Here is a 19205-nt window from a genome sequence, read left to right as displayed (position 1 = left end):
AAACAAACATGCTTACCTTTTGAGGACTTTTCTTATAAGTAACTATAATTAAACCAATTTCTAGATACCTTCTCGATGTTTGAAATAACAATAATAATATATTTTGAATACTACTTATTTTTCAATTTTTTATATGTGTATGGCAAAGCGACTATAGCCTAGTTGGGTGTGGAACGGACTGCCAAGACGAATGTCCGCAGGATCAAATCCCAAGGGCACACACCTCTGACTTTTCAAAAAAATCATGTGTGTATTCTTTGTGAATTTATCGTTCGCTTTAACGGTGAAGGAAAACATCGTGAGGAAACCCCACATCTGAGAAGTTCTTTATAGGAATTTCGAAGGTGAGTGAAGTCTACCAATCTAGACTAGGAAAGCGTGTCGGACTAAGGCGTAATCCCTCTCAGTAGTAGAGGAGGCCCGTGCTCAGCAGTGGACAAGTATATAATACAGGGCTGATATTATTATTATTATTATTATTATTATATGGCAAAGTGATCCCACTGTACCTGATGATAAATGAAGTGGGTTCCAACAGGATATCGACTGACGACAGATATAAGGAAAGTATAAAAAAAACCTTAAGAAAGTTCTTTTTACTTACAGTGGCTAAATTAGTTGGCCTTGCTGCCCCATCTTAAAATCCACCCTGTATAATGATTCTGTCATTAAACTCTGACACTCAGTCCGAAGTGTATTTGAAACTCAATCAAGCGTCGGTTTCAATAAATCAAGTTAGGGCAAATTTATCAAAAAGCCATGGTTGTTTTCATTAATTTGACGAATTGGGAGAAGTTGTATAAACAATTAAATTCAATTATGTTGAGGGGAACTCATAGAAGGTGGCAACTGAATTACAATTTGTATCTCTGAATATCGCTATGTACAAGCTATGCGTAAAATATTTTACTCAATCAAATCAATCAACCAATAAACAATATCCCTTTATACTAAAATAAGTTACCTATTCCGCTTCCTAGTCAAGGCAAGGACATTTTAAAAAAGTCATTTGCAAAATCTGGATTTGACCACAAACACCCATGGAAAGATTACCAAACTACCTTTAATAAAGTGTTATAAATCATTGAGAAAATGATTTATTTTTATCACATAAGGCAGAGTTACTGCCGCTCTGACCTTCTAATTGATTCAATAAGGGACCCTTCCAGTGTTATTCCATTTGACTTCTGGTTACTTTTGTGTACCTTGTATGGAGCAAGACCTAAGATTCTTTATATTTTCATACTTAGTATACTTTTGTTCTTATTGATCGCAATATCCAACATTATCTTGAACTTCTTTTAATTTTCTTTATTGGAATATTTATTAGGAATTTGACATAAATTGTTGTTCTGAGAAATTTGTGGAGGATGTTCTAGGTATTCGCTAGAATGGATATTAGGATCGTCTTGGCTCATATTTCTGAAATAGAAAATTAATAATTAATAAAAAAAATGTGTTTTATTGGAATACTTATAAGATATCATTATTCTATTTAATTCTTAAATTGTCTATGTTTATGGTGTATACAGCGTGGTGGACTAAGGCCTAATCCCTCTCAGTAGTAGAGGAGGCCCGTGCTCAGCAGTGGGCGAGTATATAATACAGGGCTGATATTATTATTATTATTATATTATGGTGTATAAAGTAAGTGGTTTTCTGCGCGTCATCTTTACAATTAAATTAGGCTCGCCTTAATTACCCGCCTAGTTTTCTTCAGATCGATGCTGGTAAGGGATATTAAAGTTTAATTAGGCCTTTCACTGTTCTGTTACAATTACAAGGTAAAAATAACTATAAAATAATGAAGTATTTCAAAACATCGCGAGCATGTATTACATAATTTATTATTAATAGGAGATTTATAGAACTACTCAACATTTTTGCTTCGCCTTTGTCTATAAGAAATAAAAAAAAAAAATAGGATAATTGGTAAATAAATAGACCTCGCTCATATCTTATGCCATAGAGTCGAGAGTACTTCGTCATTCCTTATTCTTTCTCTATACTTCGTTAGCCGCCGGCGGTCACCACAATATTGGTATAATAAAATACAATTTGGTAAATGTTGTTTATACACATAAGGTAGCTTTTCGTTTGTCGGTAAATAAACTTAATTATATAATTATAATCAGTTACTATACTCGTGATTTAGTTTTCAGGTGATTGTGTCAATTTAAAGATACTATAAAATCAATTTAACAGTTACATTAAAATAGGCAAAGTCCGTCACAGTCATAGCCCTATTTTTTCATTTTACACGTTAGAGTATTCACCTCAATATTGACCATGTATGAGTTGTGTTTCTACTCATCTGTCTGAGCTGACAGACGTCATCTCGTATTCTCAATATAAGATTCAATTTGAAATGTAAACATGTTAGTGTACAAGTTAACGAGATTTATTCGCTGGTTATATTATAAACTCCGGTTGCAGTGAACACGAGATAGCTCTGCTACGAATTGAAGTGATCTCTCAAGATATTGGTGGCATACAAATAGTATCTTGTTTGAAATTCTTTTATACTTCGAAGAGGTTGTTGCGATTCGTACCATACAGAGTTGATATATTTATTGAATAAAACTTTTTTTAACCACTCTGTTTTATAAAAGAGAACGGTCTTGAGTTGGTATTTAATATTAATAATTAATTAAATATTTATGTCGCTATCTTTAGTAGGTTTATACTTATAAAACTATTTTAATTATGTGAATATTTTAACTTTTTAATAGCGATAATATTTAATAAATGATTTATTGCTTTCGTGACATTAGCGTATTAATAATAAAGTTAATATTTTGTATAGATTTCCGTGCTTGAGTGGCTGTTTCACAACTTCTCAGTAAATGCTATTTGTTATATAAATGTACAAGCAAACTAAATAAAAATCCCAAATAAATTATAATAATATGAATACTATCTACTTTAGCTGTTTTATACGATAACTGTTAAATAAAATTTAGTTGAAGGTGGTAGGATATACTTTATATAAGTTACGCCCGGATAGCGACAATCGTACTGAGGCCTTATTCTCTATCCCGCACGTTATTTTAACAGTGTGTAACAAGCACGGAACACAACGCATCATGTTTAGGACTATAGAAATTTGGCTTACAGAATACCATTTTACGCACATTTCTCGAAGATAACATGACACGGCCGCGTTACGCGTTTACATTATCATACAGAATAAGGGCCCAGGGCCCTTATTCTCTATCTCACACGTTATTTTGACAGTGCGTAACAAGCACGCAACACAACGCGTCATGTTTAGGGCTATAGAGATTTGGCTTACAGAATACCATTTCACGCACATTTCTCGAAGATAACATGACACGGCCGCGTTACGCGCTTACACTATCATACAGAATAAGGGCCCTGATGTTAAAACTCGCCATATAGGGCCTCGTAATTTGTCGCGTTCCGGACTTAGTCTGTGTATATCCGGCTTCAACAGGCCGGCATATTAGTGTCGACGGCCGTGGGGTGATCATCTCTCGTCAGTCAACATTTTATTAGACTCCACTCCAATTACCATCAAGTACAATGAGGTTACTCTGCGTGCTCGTAAAAAAAAATGTTAAGCCATAAGTGTGTTAAATTAGCAACTGTATTGAATTAAGGTTTTAGTCTGTATGGCTTAGAACCGGTCTAACTCTTCTTATCCTTTCCAAAATTCAATTGTGCCGGTTCATCACACAAGCTAACAAGGAAGTAAAATACAAACTCTAAGATGTGCATTCTTTGATATACATTAGTCTATGTCTTACCTCCTATCCACTATCTTCTATCCACCTTAAGCCAGTTAAAATATGGTAAAAGCTCTTCCCGAGTGTAGTAAAAGACGTTGTACCCACTTCGGAAAAATACCTTTACTACCACTCCACTCTGGATTATAAAGCAAGTAAATCGATTGAAAAGTTGTGTTAAAAATAGAAACCTTTCAGAAAAGTGGTTTGTGGACTACCCGTTCAGTTGCATTATTATTTTTAAAGTAGGTCACAAACAATGCATCGGTACGAACATAAAGATGGACGTTCGTGATTTAGTTTATAATGTAATGTAACAAAATGGCGCGTATTATTCGTTTTACAGCAACTGGAAAGTTTAATTTTAAATGTGTTTTTTTGTGGATTCATCATTTCCTATAATAGCAACAAAAGAAGAGATTTTTGATACATTTATGCAATAGAGTAATATTAAACGAGTCTAAGGAAAGGAATATTAATATCACATCCTCTACACAAATATCGACATTCCGTCCATGATATTCCATGGTTATCTCATATCTTTCAATATCCGGATTTGGAAAGCGGTTTTTCGATTGTAATCTTTATTACCGGACCTGTAATGCTGTGCATTTGATCAGTAATTCGTTTTTTTTATTATTTTCACTTGTGGTAAATGGTAACACATAGCGTAAATTCTAGATTCTAACTCACGGCAGCTCTTTAGATAACGAAGAAAGGATTTTCGATGAAATTTAGTAGGTATGGAGGTAGTTTGAAACACTGGGAAGGACATGTGATACTTTCTATCCCGGGACAATACATATATAACAGGACTTTCTGAATAAATCGATCGCGCGGGCGCTGCCGCGAGTAAAAGTTAGTAAATTACTTGTACTTACACGAGTAAAATTGTAAATAATAATTTAGTTTGACATGTTTGTCTTGTTGCTCAGTATGTTTGGTTACAATATGTTTATAAAATATTGCACGTCATTTTTGCCGAGCGAACATGACTGTAAGGCTTCAGGGACAGTGTGTCGAATGAACAAGCGAAATCTTTTAATACTTTTATTTAGTATCCAATGCAGTGCAATTGCAGCAAGTATCTCGTTTATACAAAATTATTAAGATTAAATCTGAATGCACATGGCGGGTTGTACGACAAACCGGTAATATGTTTTATTACGTTTTGCTCGGAGCTGCATCTGTATAAAAATTACTCAATAAATATCCCGCTGAGTAATAAAAAGAACCCGCTGAGTAGCTAAAATTCATTCAAATCCATTCAGCGGTTTTTGCAGTAAATTGTAAAACGTCCCAAGTTCTTTTACGAACTGACGTGATATTAAACACAGAGATGTGAAGGGTTCGTTTTCCGATCACTTTTTTTAAGTTCGATTGGAAAACTAATATGATATGAATCATAGCTAAAAATAAGTATATGATAATAATATCAGTCTTGTATTATCTTTTTTAAATATTTTTGTATGCATTGTTTTTTTTTAAATATATTTAAAAAATGTAAAATAAAAAACTAAAGAGGTATAATACCAGCCCTTTGTTATAATACTGTCGCACTGCTGAGCATGGGCCTCCTCTACTACTGAGAGGGATTAAGTCTTAGTCTATTACGCTGGACTAGAGCGGATTGGCAGACTTAACATACCCTTAAAATTCCTATACAGAACTTAGGTATGTAGGTTTGCTATTGATGTTTTCCTTCACCATTTGAACCTGCGGACATTCGTATCAGCGATCCGTTCCATTCCCAACTAGGCTATCGTAACTTTCATGGCTAATAATGAACCGACGATACAAAACGGAGAATTTTTTATAGTGCTTCTACAAAAATGAATGTTATTTTTATATAAATATAGTTCTTTTTCGTGTTTAAAGTGGCGCAGGTGGTAAATCTGAAACATAACTTAAAGTAACAAGCAAACGTGTACAATATTAATAGGGTACGGCACCTAATCAAAGTTTCATAAAGGGTTAGGTTTCCTCGTTAATAAACGAACATGCGCACTTTTCTATTAGAAACTATTTTAGTTTTCGGTCTTGTTAAATACATAATAATGACCTTACTTTCAGTAAAGAACACTTTGTATTGTACACTGACTATCTAAAACAATGTATTTTGTTCAATCTATCGGATATAAAAAGGATAAGTTAACCTGCGCAATTGATATCTCTAGTTTCATCAAAGAATTTTTTGATACGGAAGCTCTTCGAAAATCTCGTGTATATTTTAGAACTAAATAACCTCTGCCATTGTGCAATCTAGATTAAGACTTTTATTATAGGTATATGTATGTTTAATTATATAAATAGTTATAAGTGATTTGTTAATATTCATCAGTGTTAAATGTTAATATTGCATCATCCCTACTGCCTATCGCTACGAAACTACCGAATATAGATAATCAATATTTAAATTTGAATATTCGATATCAAAGCAATAATCGGAACACCTGAAGCTTATCGATATAACCTCACATTGAGAACGATACCCAAGTGCACCACAACGAACTGGTAAAATCTAAATCGATTTGCGAGAAATGCTTGTCCGAAGTATCAAGGGAAACTATAAGGTTATATCGCTAAGATTATTGAATTCTTATTATAAAACAAAGTCCACCGCCGCGTCGGTCTGACTAAACGCGATGAACACAAAAACTACCGTACTGATGTTTATGATTTTTGATATGGAGATTGTTTGAGACCCTGGGAAAGATATAGGTTACGGCTTATCCCGTAAAATATATAGCGGGACTTTTATCTCCAAAAAACTATCGCGCGGGCAAAGCCGCGACCAAAAGCTAGTTCAATATAATATATGCAATACCTGGCGATAGTTTGGTATAGGTACACTATATATGTATAGGCAGTTTTTTGAAAGCTAGTTCTTTTTTGCAGTTCGGTCCATGTAATTTTTCCCGAAGTAACAAGTTGTAAAAGTAAGCCAGGACATGGTTTTGTAGTAGCGACTTGAACTGATGTAAGCTGTGTAGGATCCGCATTCAATGCTTAGGTCTGATAATGTTTCGTGCAGATTTTTCTAATATATTTATGCTTTCTTTAATATACTTAGCTAAATAAATATGTGCAAACACTACATTGATTCAGGGTAAGGACTTAAAATAATAAAAAAGCAAGACTAAATCATTAAAACTAATACAGATTAAAATAATTTATATCTTAAATACATCATTTTTATTGGAAATAATCTAAATGTTTCACAAAAAGCAAAAGAAAATTCCCTCTAAACGAATCAGACTTAATCGAGTGCGAAACTCAAGTGGTCTCAAAAGAGAGAAGGTAAAAGTCCTACCACAGGTTTCTTTTTCAAACACGATAAAAGTCCGGCATCCCACAAACTTATTCCGGTCGGATATAGGTTAGCCATGTTTTCCCGTTTATTGTACGAAATGTAAAAAATGTAGGACATATTTTTTTTTTCACTTTTTGCTAACGAGCTAATTTTATGTTATATATAAATGCGAAAGGTTATGAAAATGTTTGGAAGTTTGTTAGATGTAAATGCAAAAATAGCGGAACGAATTTGGATGAAATATGACACACGGGTAGACCATATCTTGGATTATTACATAGGCTACGTTATATCACAGTTATTTGCTCTCATGGGAAATAATGTATAATTTTTTATTTAATTTTTAAATAGCGTTACGAATCGCAATAGAGTTTGGGGAACTTTTGTAGCGGGAAAATCTTTTCACACGAGTGAAGCCGCTAGTAACATCTAATAAGATATATGAATGAACGATATTTGTTTTATTTAAATAAAAAATACAACAAGGTAAGTATAAACTCGGAAACCGAGGAGAAATAACCAAGACTTTATGTATTTTTGGTATAACTCTGTTATTTATAAAACCTCCTTTTTTATACACCTAGTTAAACACCACATAGTCCTTTTAAATCACAAAGCGTGGTTACCCAGATATTTATTTAACGGAAACGGTCGTCTGTAAAAACACGGGACAGGATGAATCTCGAGTAATTAAATCACAAAGTAATTTGTCCTAATGAAATCATAACACCGAGAACTTGGCTCCTTTTTCACAGTTCCTTGTAATTAATTTAATTGTTTGAATGTTAGATTGAAGTATGGAAGTTGAGAACAAAGGTGCAATTAACATAACGTGTTTTGCATCTCTTTTGTTATTTAGATATGTGAATAAGCGAATGAAAACGGAATTAGAATAATGATTTCTTATTTACGCGAATGTTAGACATCGAAATGAAACTAGTTTTCAGATTTTATCTCGGTATTTTGTATTTGAATATATCCTGATGCAATGTTTCTAAGACTTTGCAGCCTTCAAGGGAGTGGGAGGTCTGAAGTGTAGGGCGTCCGAAAAGTTTAAAATAATGGTATAAGTAATTGTAAAATACAAGTGGTAATTTTGACTTTTCGGACGATCTACAACTAAGTCTATCTCGTGACCATGAAAGCTACGAAGTCTTCGAAACGTCGAGAGAAAATTAAAATACAAAAAACTGCGACAAAATCCGAAAATTAGTTTTATTTCGGCGGAATTATATATTTTTTAAATGTTTAGGACGAGGTGGGGGTGTGGCGAAATATTCTTGACTAATGAAAAATTAAATAGTCCACCATCTTGTACATAAATGTGACGAATGCATGACGATGACGTCTCTTTTTTCTTTTTTTTTAATCTTTATTAAGGAGGTTTTACGTTATTTCACGACTATGCTATGACGTTTATTTTCAATCCCTGTAATTCATTTGTAAATTGTGCTCGCAAACGAAATACTTATTACATTTGTTTCATTGTGGCACATTCTTCACTGCGCCAAGTATTTCATTAAATTCAATCTTATACCACTTTACAAAATGAAAGACATGATGTTTAGTGGAATGCCGTAGTATTAAATTAATAAAAGAAGTTATTACACTCCCCGTAAATTTCAGTACCCTGAAACACAACAGCTATTTTTTTCCCCGGTTGGTTTTTGTGGTAAAAAGTCACCACTTCGGTCGATCTGTCCCATTAAAACATACCGTTTCTAGCATATTGAGTTTAAAATTACGTAACAGTATTGACCTATAAACTGTCTCTCAAAGAGCGCGTCATTAGCCCGGTAAATTGTAGCGAACTAACTAATGTAGGAAGGGCTGGCGGCATCCCAATTTACTTCAAAACAGGTGGCAAAGTGACGGCCGTTTCGTGACATTGACAAAAGAGAAAGAACTAGTTTGCAGTTTGATTATAAGTTCTTTTTTCCTAGTTTATTATTTCCTATTATGGTTAAACTATTGCATAACTGGTAAAAATATTTGTGTATTAATATGGCTCGTTCCCAAAAAATCTACTTTACTATCATTCGATAAGTAATTATCAATTCTTAAAGAATAGAATATCTTTGCTTTAGGCGAACAAATCCAGCATTACCTTACTAATTACCGAAAATAGTAGCTAAACCTATATTTTTATGAAGTTATTTTACTAGATTTATCCTTGTCCAATTTTTCGCCACTAATGTCCAATAGTAGGCCAATTATGGCTACAACACCTGTACATTCCCAGTAATTGATGAGTTCCGATCTTCACCTTGTCGGTATTGACTGCGACGTAAATAACTCGCCACTGATTGTTACAGGAAATTATTTGAAGGACTTACATCGCGGGCTTCATAAGGCTATTGTAGTATTGAAGGTTGAAGTGGCTACTGAATACTGATGGTTCTATTTTCAAATTGATTTTTAATGTTGTAATTAAATATTATGGGTTTCAGTAATAAAAAGTTTTATATTGTAATAATAATTGTTTAGTGTTTTGAGTATTAATATAGTAGATGTAAATAAGAAAGGGACAAAGTGATTAGTTAACTTAGAGTGCGGCCCGAAATTAACTACATTAATATGTAAATGGTTTGTTTAGTTTTTTTAACGCGCTAATTGCAAAAAAAAAACTAAACTAATTTTGTTTTTTTTTTCACTAATAGGATACTATATTACTTCTGAATGCTATTAGCTACTTTTTATCCCGGAAAATGTAAAGCAGGACTATATACCGATTAAAAATTTTCACCCGTGCGAAGCTGCAAAGCTAATTAAAATTGCTTAATAAAATTGTTAAGTACCAGAAATTTAATTTAGCTAGACACAGAATACCAATTATATAATTAAGTCTGACTAAAGACGAAATGTATGTGTTAAAATATTCAAGGGAAAATAAAAGATTTACATGGATTTGTTATACTGATCATCATTCGTTACAAACATATTCCCAATGAAAAAATATACGTACCTAAAAACAATAGACAAATTTGTTTTTTTTTAGGAACATAGAAAAGTATAGAGTAGCCTCGACCTCTCGTCACGACTCACGTAGTTACGTGGATGGCTATCCAGATCGGTCAAGCCGAGACGCGACAGTTGACAAGCTAGGCAACTTTTGTTCCCTCACCTTTGTATTTACACCGCTTTGTGCAGCGTATTCGCAACTGGAATTGATTTTGGCTGTAGATTTTTAAAGGAAATTGAAACATACAGCCAAATGACTGGTTGAAAATTGCAAATGTGTATTAATTAATAATAACGATATGCCCCTGCGCTTATCCAATGCGAAGGTAGGGTCGAAATATGATTAATTTTCGCGAAAATGGTGCTAAATAGTCACAAAGTATTTAATATCCAAAAATAATAAGTTCTTATTGTAATTACTTATACTTTTAGATTTACTGTAATTATTTACCCAAACTAATAAACTAAGTTCATATACATATTTGGGTAAAGTATAGCCTAGATGGATGTGGAACGGACTGCTGAGACGAATGTCTTCAGGTTCAAATCCCAAGGGCAAACACCTTTGACATTTCTTAATGATATCCGTATTCTTTGTGAATTATCGCTTTCTTTAACGGTTAAGCAAAAAATCGTAAGGAATACTGCATACTTGAGAAGTTCTCCATAGTGTGTGAGAGTGTGAAGTCTACCAATCGGCACTAGACCAGCGTGGTGCACTTAGGTTTCATCCCTCTCAGCAGTATAGGAGGCCCGTGCCCAGCAGTGGGACGGTATATAATACATGGCTGATATACCTCTATAAAGTTATTCTTTTTACATTTTTTACATATCTTTAAAAAATACAATACAAACCATAAAAAATGTAATCACCCTCCGAGGGCGAAGCTCAAGATAATACAGGGCTGATAGTTGGATGTATATAAAATGCTAAAGTAAATTACGAATCACTTACACAAACGTCGGCGGACATTTAAATTTCCTACAGCCTATAAATAAATGCAATTTCGCAAAATATGGCGTTTCGTGTCAGAGAATCGTAATTTTTGTAGCCGCATTTATCGCTGACATTGCATCGAGCGTGTCGTCGCGTTATTGGCATGCAATATTTTGATGTTATTTTTGATTTAAAACAGATTTATATGTACACGTATTTGTATACTTTGGAATACGCATTGGACTCATTCCATGCAAGTTATTTATCAACTAGCTTCCGCCCGCAGCTTCGCCCACGTGGATTTCGGACTTCAAAAATCCGGTCAGGGTCTGATGCTGGGATCTTGGTGAAATCGAAGGAAGCATATAGCATGATTCAGTATTCACGCGTGATAGCTTATTATTAGCGTATTTCATGTATAACATTGGTGTTTCTATACCGATTTCTATGATTCTTTTTTATGGAATATTTAATAATGTTAACTTTTTAATTAGGGATGACTGAGAGTGTTATAAACGTAAGAGTAGACAAATATAATGAGAAAGCTTCGAACTGCTAAGCTATCGGGACTTACACGTGTTATTGTGAGTCAACCATAAAAGATAGACATATGCTGTCGTGGCATATTTTTTACATAATTTTAAGGAGAACATTTCCGTCATACATTATTTCTGTGTAGCTTTAACCATTAAGGTTGCACACGCGACGGAAGCTTAAAAAATGGAGTAACTTCTCCCGTTTTCCCAACATTTCCCTTCACTGCTCTGCTCCTATTAATTGTAGCGTGATGAAAAGTATACTATAACCAGCACAGGAGTATGACAAATAATTGTACCAAGTTTCGTTAAAATCCGTCGAGTAGTTTTTGTTTCTATAACGGTTATACAGACAGACAGACAGACAGACAAAAATTTTACTAATTGCATTTTTGGCATCAATATCGATCCCTAATCACCCTCTGATAGTTATTTTGGAAATATATTTCATGTACAGAATTGACCTCTCTACAGATTTATTATAAGTATAGATATAGATAGAAGATAAGCTCATTTTGAAATCAGGTATTTACAGCTAGGTTAGTGACATGGACAACATTTACAATGAGTTCTTATGTTTACGCGAATGTTAGACATCGAAATAAAATAAATATTCGGACTTTATTGCGATTCTTTCTATTTTACTTTTCGAAGACTGCAGCTGTCATGGTCATTTTTTATTGTTCTGTATGACAAGATGAGCTTGCCGTTCACCTGATGGTAAGCGATACGACCGCCCATAAACAGCAGAAACATCATTCAACACCTTGAATTACAAAGTATTGCTTGGTATTCCACTACGCTCGCCATCCTGAGACATGACACACTGGCTACAATGTCCTTCTAACCGGAACACAACAGTGACTACACACTGCTGTTGGGCTGTAGAAATAGACATTGCGGTGGTACCTACCCAGGCGGACTCTCACATATGAGAGACCTACCACCAGGTCATGAGTCTGCCACGTGATTTATTTCGATAGTTAGCATTGTTAGTAAAATTATAATTTTTCGTACTGATTCATATCGATTCTTTTGTCTTAGTTTTCTTTTATAGACCTGCCAGAGTCATGCAATCCAAATGAGCGTTGCCTCCAAAGAACAGCTTGTAATAATTGATGCTCTAAAGAACCATCAGCTATTATTAGGCCAGAATAATGATACTACTGGTGATAGGTCTCTCATATGTGAGAGTCCGCCTGGAAGCAGCAGTGTACACTCAATGTTGTATTCCAGTTTGAAGGACATTGTAGCCAGTGTAACTACTGGACATAATAAGACTTAACATCTCATGTCTCAGGATGGCGAGCGCAGTGAAATACCAAACAATACTTTTTAATTCAAGTTGTTGGATGGTGTTTTTATTGTTTTTGCGGTCGTGTCGTTTACCATCAGGCGAATTGTCAGCTTGTCTCGTCATTCAAAGCAATAATAAAAAAATAAATTATTTACCAAGTTCCAAACCATGAGACTATATATACTTATTTGTAGAGCAATGGAACAGTTATAGCCTAAAGAAATACAGTATCTAGTCTCTGTTCTTATTCGAAACAAAGGCAAGGAGCCTACAATGAATCCACTCTGGGATTAGCTGAAGTTCGTCGATAAGTTTGAGTAGAACAGATTGTGGCTAACTCTGGAACTTGGTCGGGGTCGCCGGTCAAGTGGTGTTTCAGCTTGTTTATTAACTACGTCCACTATTGTCGATGCTTACAATCTATGATACATCGCGATGTATTTCCGTATTGTTATATTGCATTTTGTCATTTTGTCCGTATGTTTGTGTGAGTAGATTATCTGAAAAATGACTAGTTTATTTTTGTACACTAATGTAATTGTATTTGATTCTTGGATAGTCATTATCTTTTAGTTTGTTCCTGGTTCCTTGAGTTATATTATTCCTATTGTAAATAGATAGTTGTGATTTGACATTCAGATTTAGATATAAACCAAAACGAGAAACTCAGATTTAGTGAATTTGGATGACATTTTTTTCTATTATCCTTGACGCCTTCGTAGCGCTATAATCACGTAAATTATAATCCATAATTGAAAATTTTGTAATCATTCCAGATATTGAACACTGCGATGCTATGGAACGCAGCTGCTGCAGTGAGGTGACGAATCCGAAGACCATGGATCCGTTGTGCTCAGTGGAAGGGTAATGGTGTGAGGTGCGAGAGAGACAGACAGAGCGGATCGGCATGGAGATGAACGGGACGGAAGCGCGCGGCGAGGAGGCGGCGGTGACGCTCGCGCTCAGCGTCGCCGTCACCGTCATCTCCGCCATCGGATTACTGCTCAACGCTTACATACTCTTCGTCATCGTCATCACCAAACAGGTGAGCGTCAACATCATTATCATAGTTGGGCCTAGTTATGCTCCGAACTATGAGATAGTTTGAAAATTATTATGATTTTCATAAATAACTGCGTAAAATCAATTAATGAGATCACCTGTTTAAATTAAAATTTGCTATTCGTTTATTTACGTACCACAATTACAACGATGTGCATCAAAGATATCGATGCTTGTAATTTGATAATTGATGTTAGAAATAATAAATGGTATACCATTTTATGAAGATGGAATACTCTAAACTTGAACTACCGTCGAGTCTTTATTAATGCAATAAATAGATATTATCTTGAATATTTTATTGAAGTACATAGTTGGATAGTAACCTATAAAAGGCTTTTAATTCGGTCTATCTTCTGAATATTTGATACTGACGTAATTCAATACGATTATTTCGAACATATCGGCCATTTAATAATGTCTAGGTGTCGCAGTTATATTATACAGCTTTGAAACGTCTGTTTTATTTATTTTGCTATCGTAGGGATTAAAATTTAATTGGTTCTAAAAGTGTCTAGTTTAAAGCTTTTTACATTCTTTATTAATTTGTTGCTAAATATTACTTACTAATTAACGGTTATAAAGGCATTAGTATTAGCAAAGATAAATACTTTTGATATTCCTCGGGTTTGGCCATAGCAATAATTTTGAAACACATACATTTATTTACATCATCCTACACTTTTGGATAAATTATTAATTGTTGTGAACACCAATCCCTCTATAATAATAAGACCGTACAAATTTACAAGATCTGCGAGCGCCTCCTAGGATATTTAACTTTATCAAATTTCTATTTTTTAAAACACGGGGAAGTCCATTTACGGATTCCTGCCGGACTCACTGGTATAAACCGTCCTACCGACTACAACCCCGCCATTCGACTCTCTAATATCGAAGGTCGAGGGGTTCGCTAGTGCCTGCAGAGGCACAAAAACACTCGACACATCTTTATAGAGGTTAATTATAAATAATAATAATAAAATCAGCCCTGTATTATGTACTTGCCCACTGCTGAGCACGGGCCTCCTCTACTACTGAGAGGGATTAGGCCTTAGTCCACCACGCTGGCCTAGTGCGGATTGGTAGACTTCACACACCTTCGAAATTCCTATAGAGAACTTCTCAGATGTGCAGGTGTCCTCACGATGTTTTCCTTCACCGTTAAATCGAACGATAAATTCATAAAAAATACACACATGATTTTTTAGAAAAGTCAGAGGTGTGCCCTTGGGATTTGAACCTGCGGACATTCGTTTCGGCAGTCCGTTCCACACCCAACTAGGCTTTCGTCGCTTAATTATAAAACAGCATCAAAATCAGTTCATTCGTTCAGTATACCTATATGATGCCACAGACAGACATACAAATACACAGACACACAGATACGCACTGTAAACTTATAGCATCCTTCTTTTAAGATCGGGGGTTAAAAAGTTTCATATTATTGTCCGGCCCTTTTTCAAACATCCAATTCTGTTCTGCAGAAGTTCGTATCCTTAGTTATTAATATTTGAAGTTCCATTAGAAAGGATACAATAGTTTAACCGATGAATTTTACATTAGCATAATACCAACAGCTGGATTCTTCTATGCGTTGTTATTAATGCCAATTTAGACAAAATGTAGACAGGCGTTATTTAGGTGACGTAGAATCTCATTATTAAGCAAATTCTAATCTAAAATCGCTGTTAATCAAATTCAGAGCCTATTCTGTATGACGGTATAGATTTCGCCGTATCGCACAGGTGCATACAACGTTCACATATTTAAATTGTTTTATATTATTGGTGCCCTTAATTTGGTCTAATAGAAGATTCTCGAAGACTTTAATGGCGATAGGAGTCAAATAAGACAGTTTTTTAAAATAGGACCAATGTTAGCACTTATAATACAACATTGTAAGTAAATAAGGCATCTATCCGCTTATGTCGAATATTGGTCGCTAATTAGAAATGTATTACCGTTTCCTTGCTTCGAAACCTGGCGGAATAGAAGCAATTTACAATATTGAATCACTACTCAAGTATTGTATTTGATTGTTATTTACTTTGTATGCAAACTGAATCTAGTAGCACGGTTATCTACACTAACATTGTATATGTCAGGTTCTTTATAGAGATTAATAATAAGAAATCTTGAACAAGTTTTAAAAAATCTTCCACTTTGAATTCTACGTTCCAATCAAGGCTATAATTTATTCAATTCCTTTTGTCACTGGATCATTTTAATCGGGCAAAGACGACAGAAAAAGCTAGTTTCATTTTGAATTATATTAAATGATGCTCTGTTCATGAATTGGCGTATGAAGGACATACAGAAATTATTCTGAATGTAACACTAATTGATTGTGATGCAGGAAGAGTGAGTAAACAGGTGGGTTACTGAATCTTGTATAAATAATTACATATTGAGTGTTGGCATTCAGCAAATATAATACTACAGTATCGCACACATTCACGCCTTTTTAATTCCCAAGGTATAGGCAGAGACTAATGCACCCTGACTTATGTACTTTCCGCTATATTTATTTTGTCCAATGATACAGGGAGAGAGTCTATTGCGAAATCACGCATAAATTCCTGACTCCAGGTTGATAATGAGTAGAAAAGCCGTTCAATCGGATCAAAGTCGAGGCACCACGTGATAGCCGCACCGCAGTATAACTAACTATATTTCCTCGGCACTCCGCAGTAATTTTTTTTTAATACGTCCACGTCAAAATGTCTCCACTGCACGTGATGGTCAGTGGAGTGGGGTCCAAATGAATTTCAATTAACGAGATATGATTATCCCTTGGCAAGCGACACAATTATACCGGCCTGCTCGAATTGGTTATACTAGGCCGGAACGTGACACACTTACATGGGTCACTATGGCGGGTTTTAACATCTCGTGTACGGTGGTCGCTATTCGGGTGGATATAAAATATATCCTACCACCAGCAAACATCGTAGTAGATATAAATAACTGTGCAATATCTACTAAAGAAACAAAAGAACAAATATATATATATTTTTTTAAAATCCAATTGAATTTTTTTTTTCTCTCTCCTTATCATGTACTGTAAGTCTTTACTTTAAACTGATTTTTGAAAAGAGCAACACCAGAGTTTCTTGCCCGTTCTTCTCTGGTTAGAGCTGCTTTCCGAACTGGTGGTAGAGTCAACATTGACGGAATCCTAATAATGTATAACATTTTACGGATTCAAATAAATTATTTCATTTCAACTAGAAGTAAAAAAGCGAGTGTAAAGATAACTTGAGGTAATAAACTCGCTGTCTGTACTTCTTTCCACTTAATGTAATGCAGCTTTTCATTTATTAGCATAAATAGTTTCATTTTGTTTAGAGCGAACTACACTCAATCGTGAGTAAACTATTATTCTGTTAGATAGCTGTTTATAGTTGTCCATAACTCTATACTGTTTTATTTTTGAGCAGGTTTTTTGCTTCACGAATTTTTGACTTCGCAACTTATGGAAATTTTTAGACACATATACTTCCTAAAGGAGGCATTTTCAAAAATCATTCTAGAACTTCACACTTCAAAAACCTTGAGTATCAGGCACAAACATCATAAATACGTACAATTATGTAGTAAAAGCAAATAATTTACACTTTTCAGAGGCTCTGATTCTAGTTAGGTATTCAGTAAAACGGCATGTAGCCACTACAGCGAACAATCTACTTAACCTTGTTAAAAGCTTGGTACAAATCCCCAGTGACTGAATATTCTGGATTTCAATATATTAGGCTCGTGCTAGGCCTTGTTCTGCATGTACTACGTCCAGGGACTCATTTGTTATGTATGAGCGTTAGTTAAAAGTTGGTATTGTGTCTGAGATGGGTGGAAAGTCTAGATTTAGCACATATCTGGAACAGAGCTATAGGTGATGACAACTATAACATTTTAGATAGTGGTTAGATTATATTTAGTAATCATATTCGATTCTTCGTCTTGTATTCTGGGTATTTTTTTGTACTAGTTTCTTTAACAGGGCAACAACAAAAAATCTTAAGATAGGTCAGACATATTCCCCTGAATGTAATTGTTATTTACCAGTAATATTAAATGAGACAAGAAAACGTAAAAATCACGCATGCGTTAATTAGAGGAAACAGATACTCGTAAACAAAAGTTAACCTAAATATTGTTTATGTGATCTGACGTGTACATTTTCTTTATCCCGCGTCTGTTACGATTCCAGAAACTCATCAGGGAACCGGAAGTACGCTGCCGAGACATAACTTCCGTGACAAAACACTTCACTACAATAAACGCGATATCTATAAACATTGTTTAACGATTTGTAGGAGCGTAAAGCTGTCATTACGTTGGCGTATATTCAGATATGGGTTTACGTTCCGACTTATGCACATTACGTACCTACAACCAGTCGCTACGTTTTATATAATTCATATTGCAATTTGGATTTGGCTCCGCTCATAAAGTATGATGTTACGTTACGATTTCCCAGTCGGGTTTAATTTATACAGTTGTTAAAAGCGACATATTATGTTATATGACTTGGATTAAAATTAGTCTTATGTCCTTTATGAAATTTACCCTTAATGAGTTGTGACTGTACGGTAGGTAGAGAGTTTCATCATAGAATGAATGGACAAAGGATATTGTGAAAGTAGCAAATTACTAAGTAAGGAGTCTTTCGAGCAATTTCACAGATTATGAAACAATGTTACAGCACAGTGCACAGGATTAAAATATTGTATTTAGAAAAATGTGCAGTTATCCCACAACTAATAAAGACGCGAATATAAACTTTGTTTCATTCCATATTGGTGAAAAATCCATTATCTGAGTGCGAATCATGAAATTATGGCCATCTGATTTTTTAATATTTGAGTTTTGCACATAGTATATGTAATGTCAGAACTAAAATGGATAGATAAATGAAGTTTAATAATATTGTATTAATATATATACTGGTGGTAGGTCTTTCATACGTGAGAGTCCGCCAGGGGAGGTACCACCACAATACCTATTTCTGCTGCCAAGCAGAAGTGTGTAGTCACTCTTGTGTTCCGGTTTGAAGGACATTGTAGCTAGTGTAACTACTGGACATAATAAAACTTAACATCTCATTCCTCAGTATGGCGAGCGCAGTGGAATTCCAAAACAATACTTTGTAATTGAAGGAGTTGGATGGTGTTTCTACTGTTTATGGGCAGTCGTATCGTTTACCATCAGTCGAACGGCAAGCTCGTCTCGTCATTCAAAGGAATAAAATAAAAAAAAGTTTACAGTTAGATGTTTACATTCTGATTAATATATTATGTTTGCTGGGTTTGTAATAAATTGTAGTAATTGTGAGACGTCTACAAATGTA

At 34.6% G+C, this 19205-nt stretch overlaps 1 protein-coding gene across 1 annotated transcript in view; it reads left to right on the top strand.

Moving 5' to 3' along the window:
• The first annotated feature begins 13577 nt into the window (after positions 1-13577).
• Positions 13578-19205, top strand: part of LOC115439890 (beta-3 adrenergic receptor) — a 39694-nt gene continuing 34066 nt past the window's right edge. The window contains exon 1 of the mRNA XM_030163944.2: positions 13578-13838. Coding sequence (XP_030019804.1) covers positions 13701-13838 — 138 coding nt within the window. The 5' untranslated portion in view covers positions 13578-13700. The remainder of the gene's footprint in view (positions 13839-19205) is intronic.

Source organism: Manduca sexta, chromosome 14 (assembly GCF_014839805.1).
Source record: "Manduca sexta isolate Smith_Timp_Sample1 chromosome 14, JHU_Msex_v1.0, whole genome shotgun sequence".
NCBI lineage: Eukaryota > Metazoa > Arthropoda > Insecta > Lepidoptera > Sphingidae > Manduca > Manduca sexta.
This window is presented reverse-complemented; position numbering and strand designations above follow the sequence as displayed.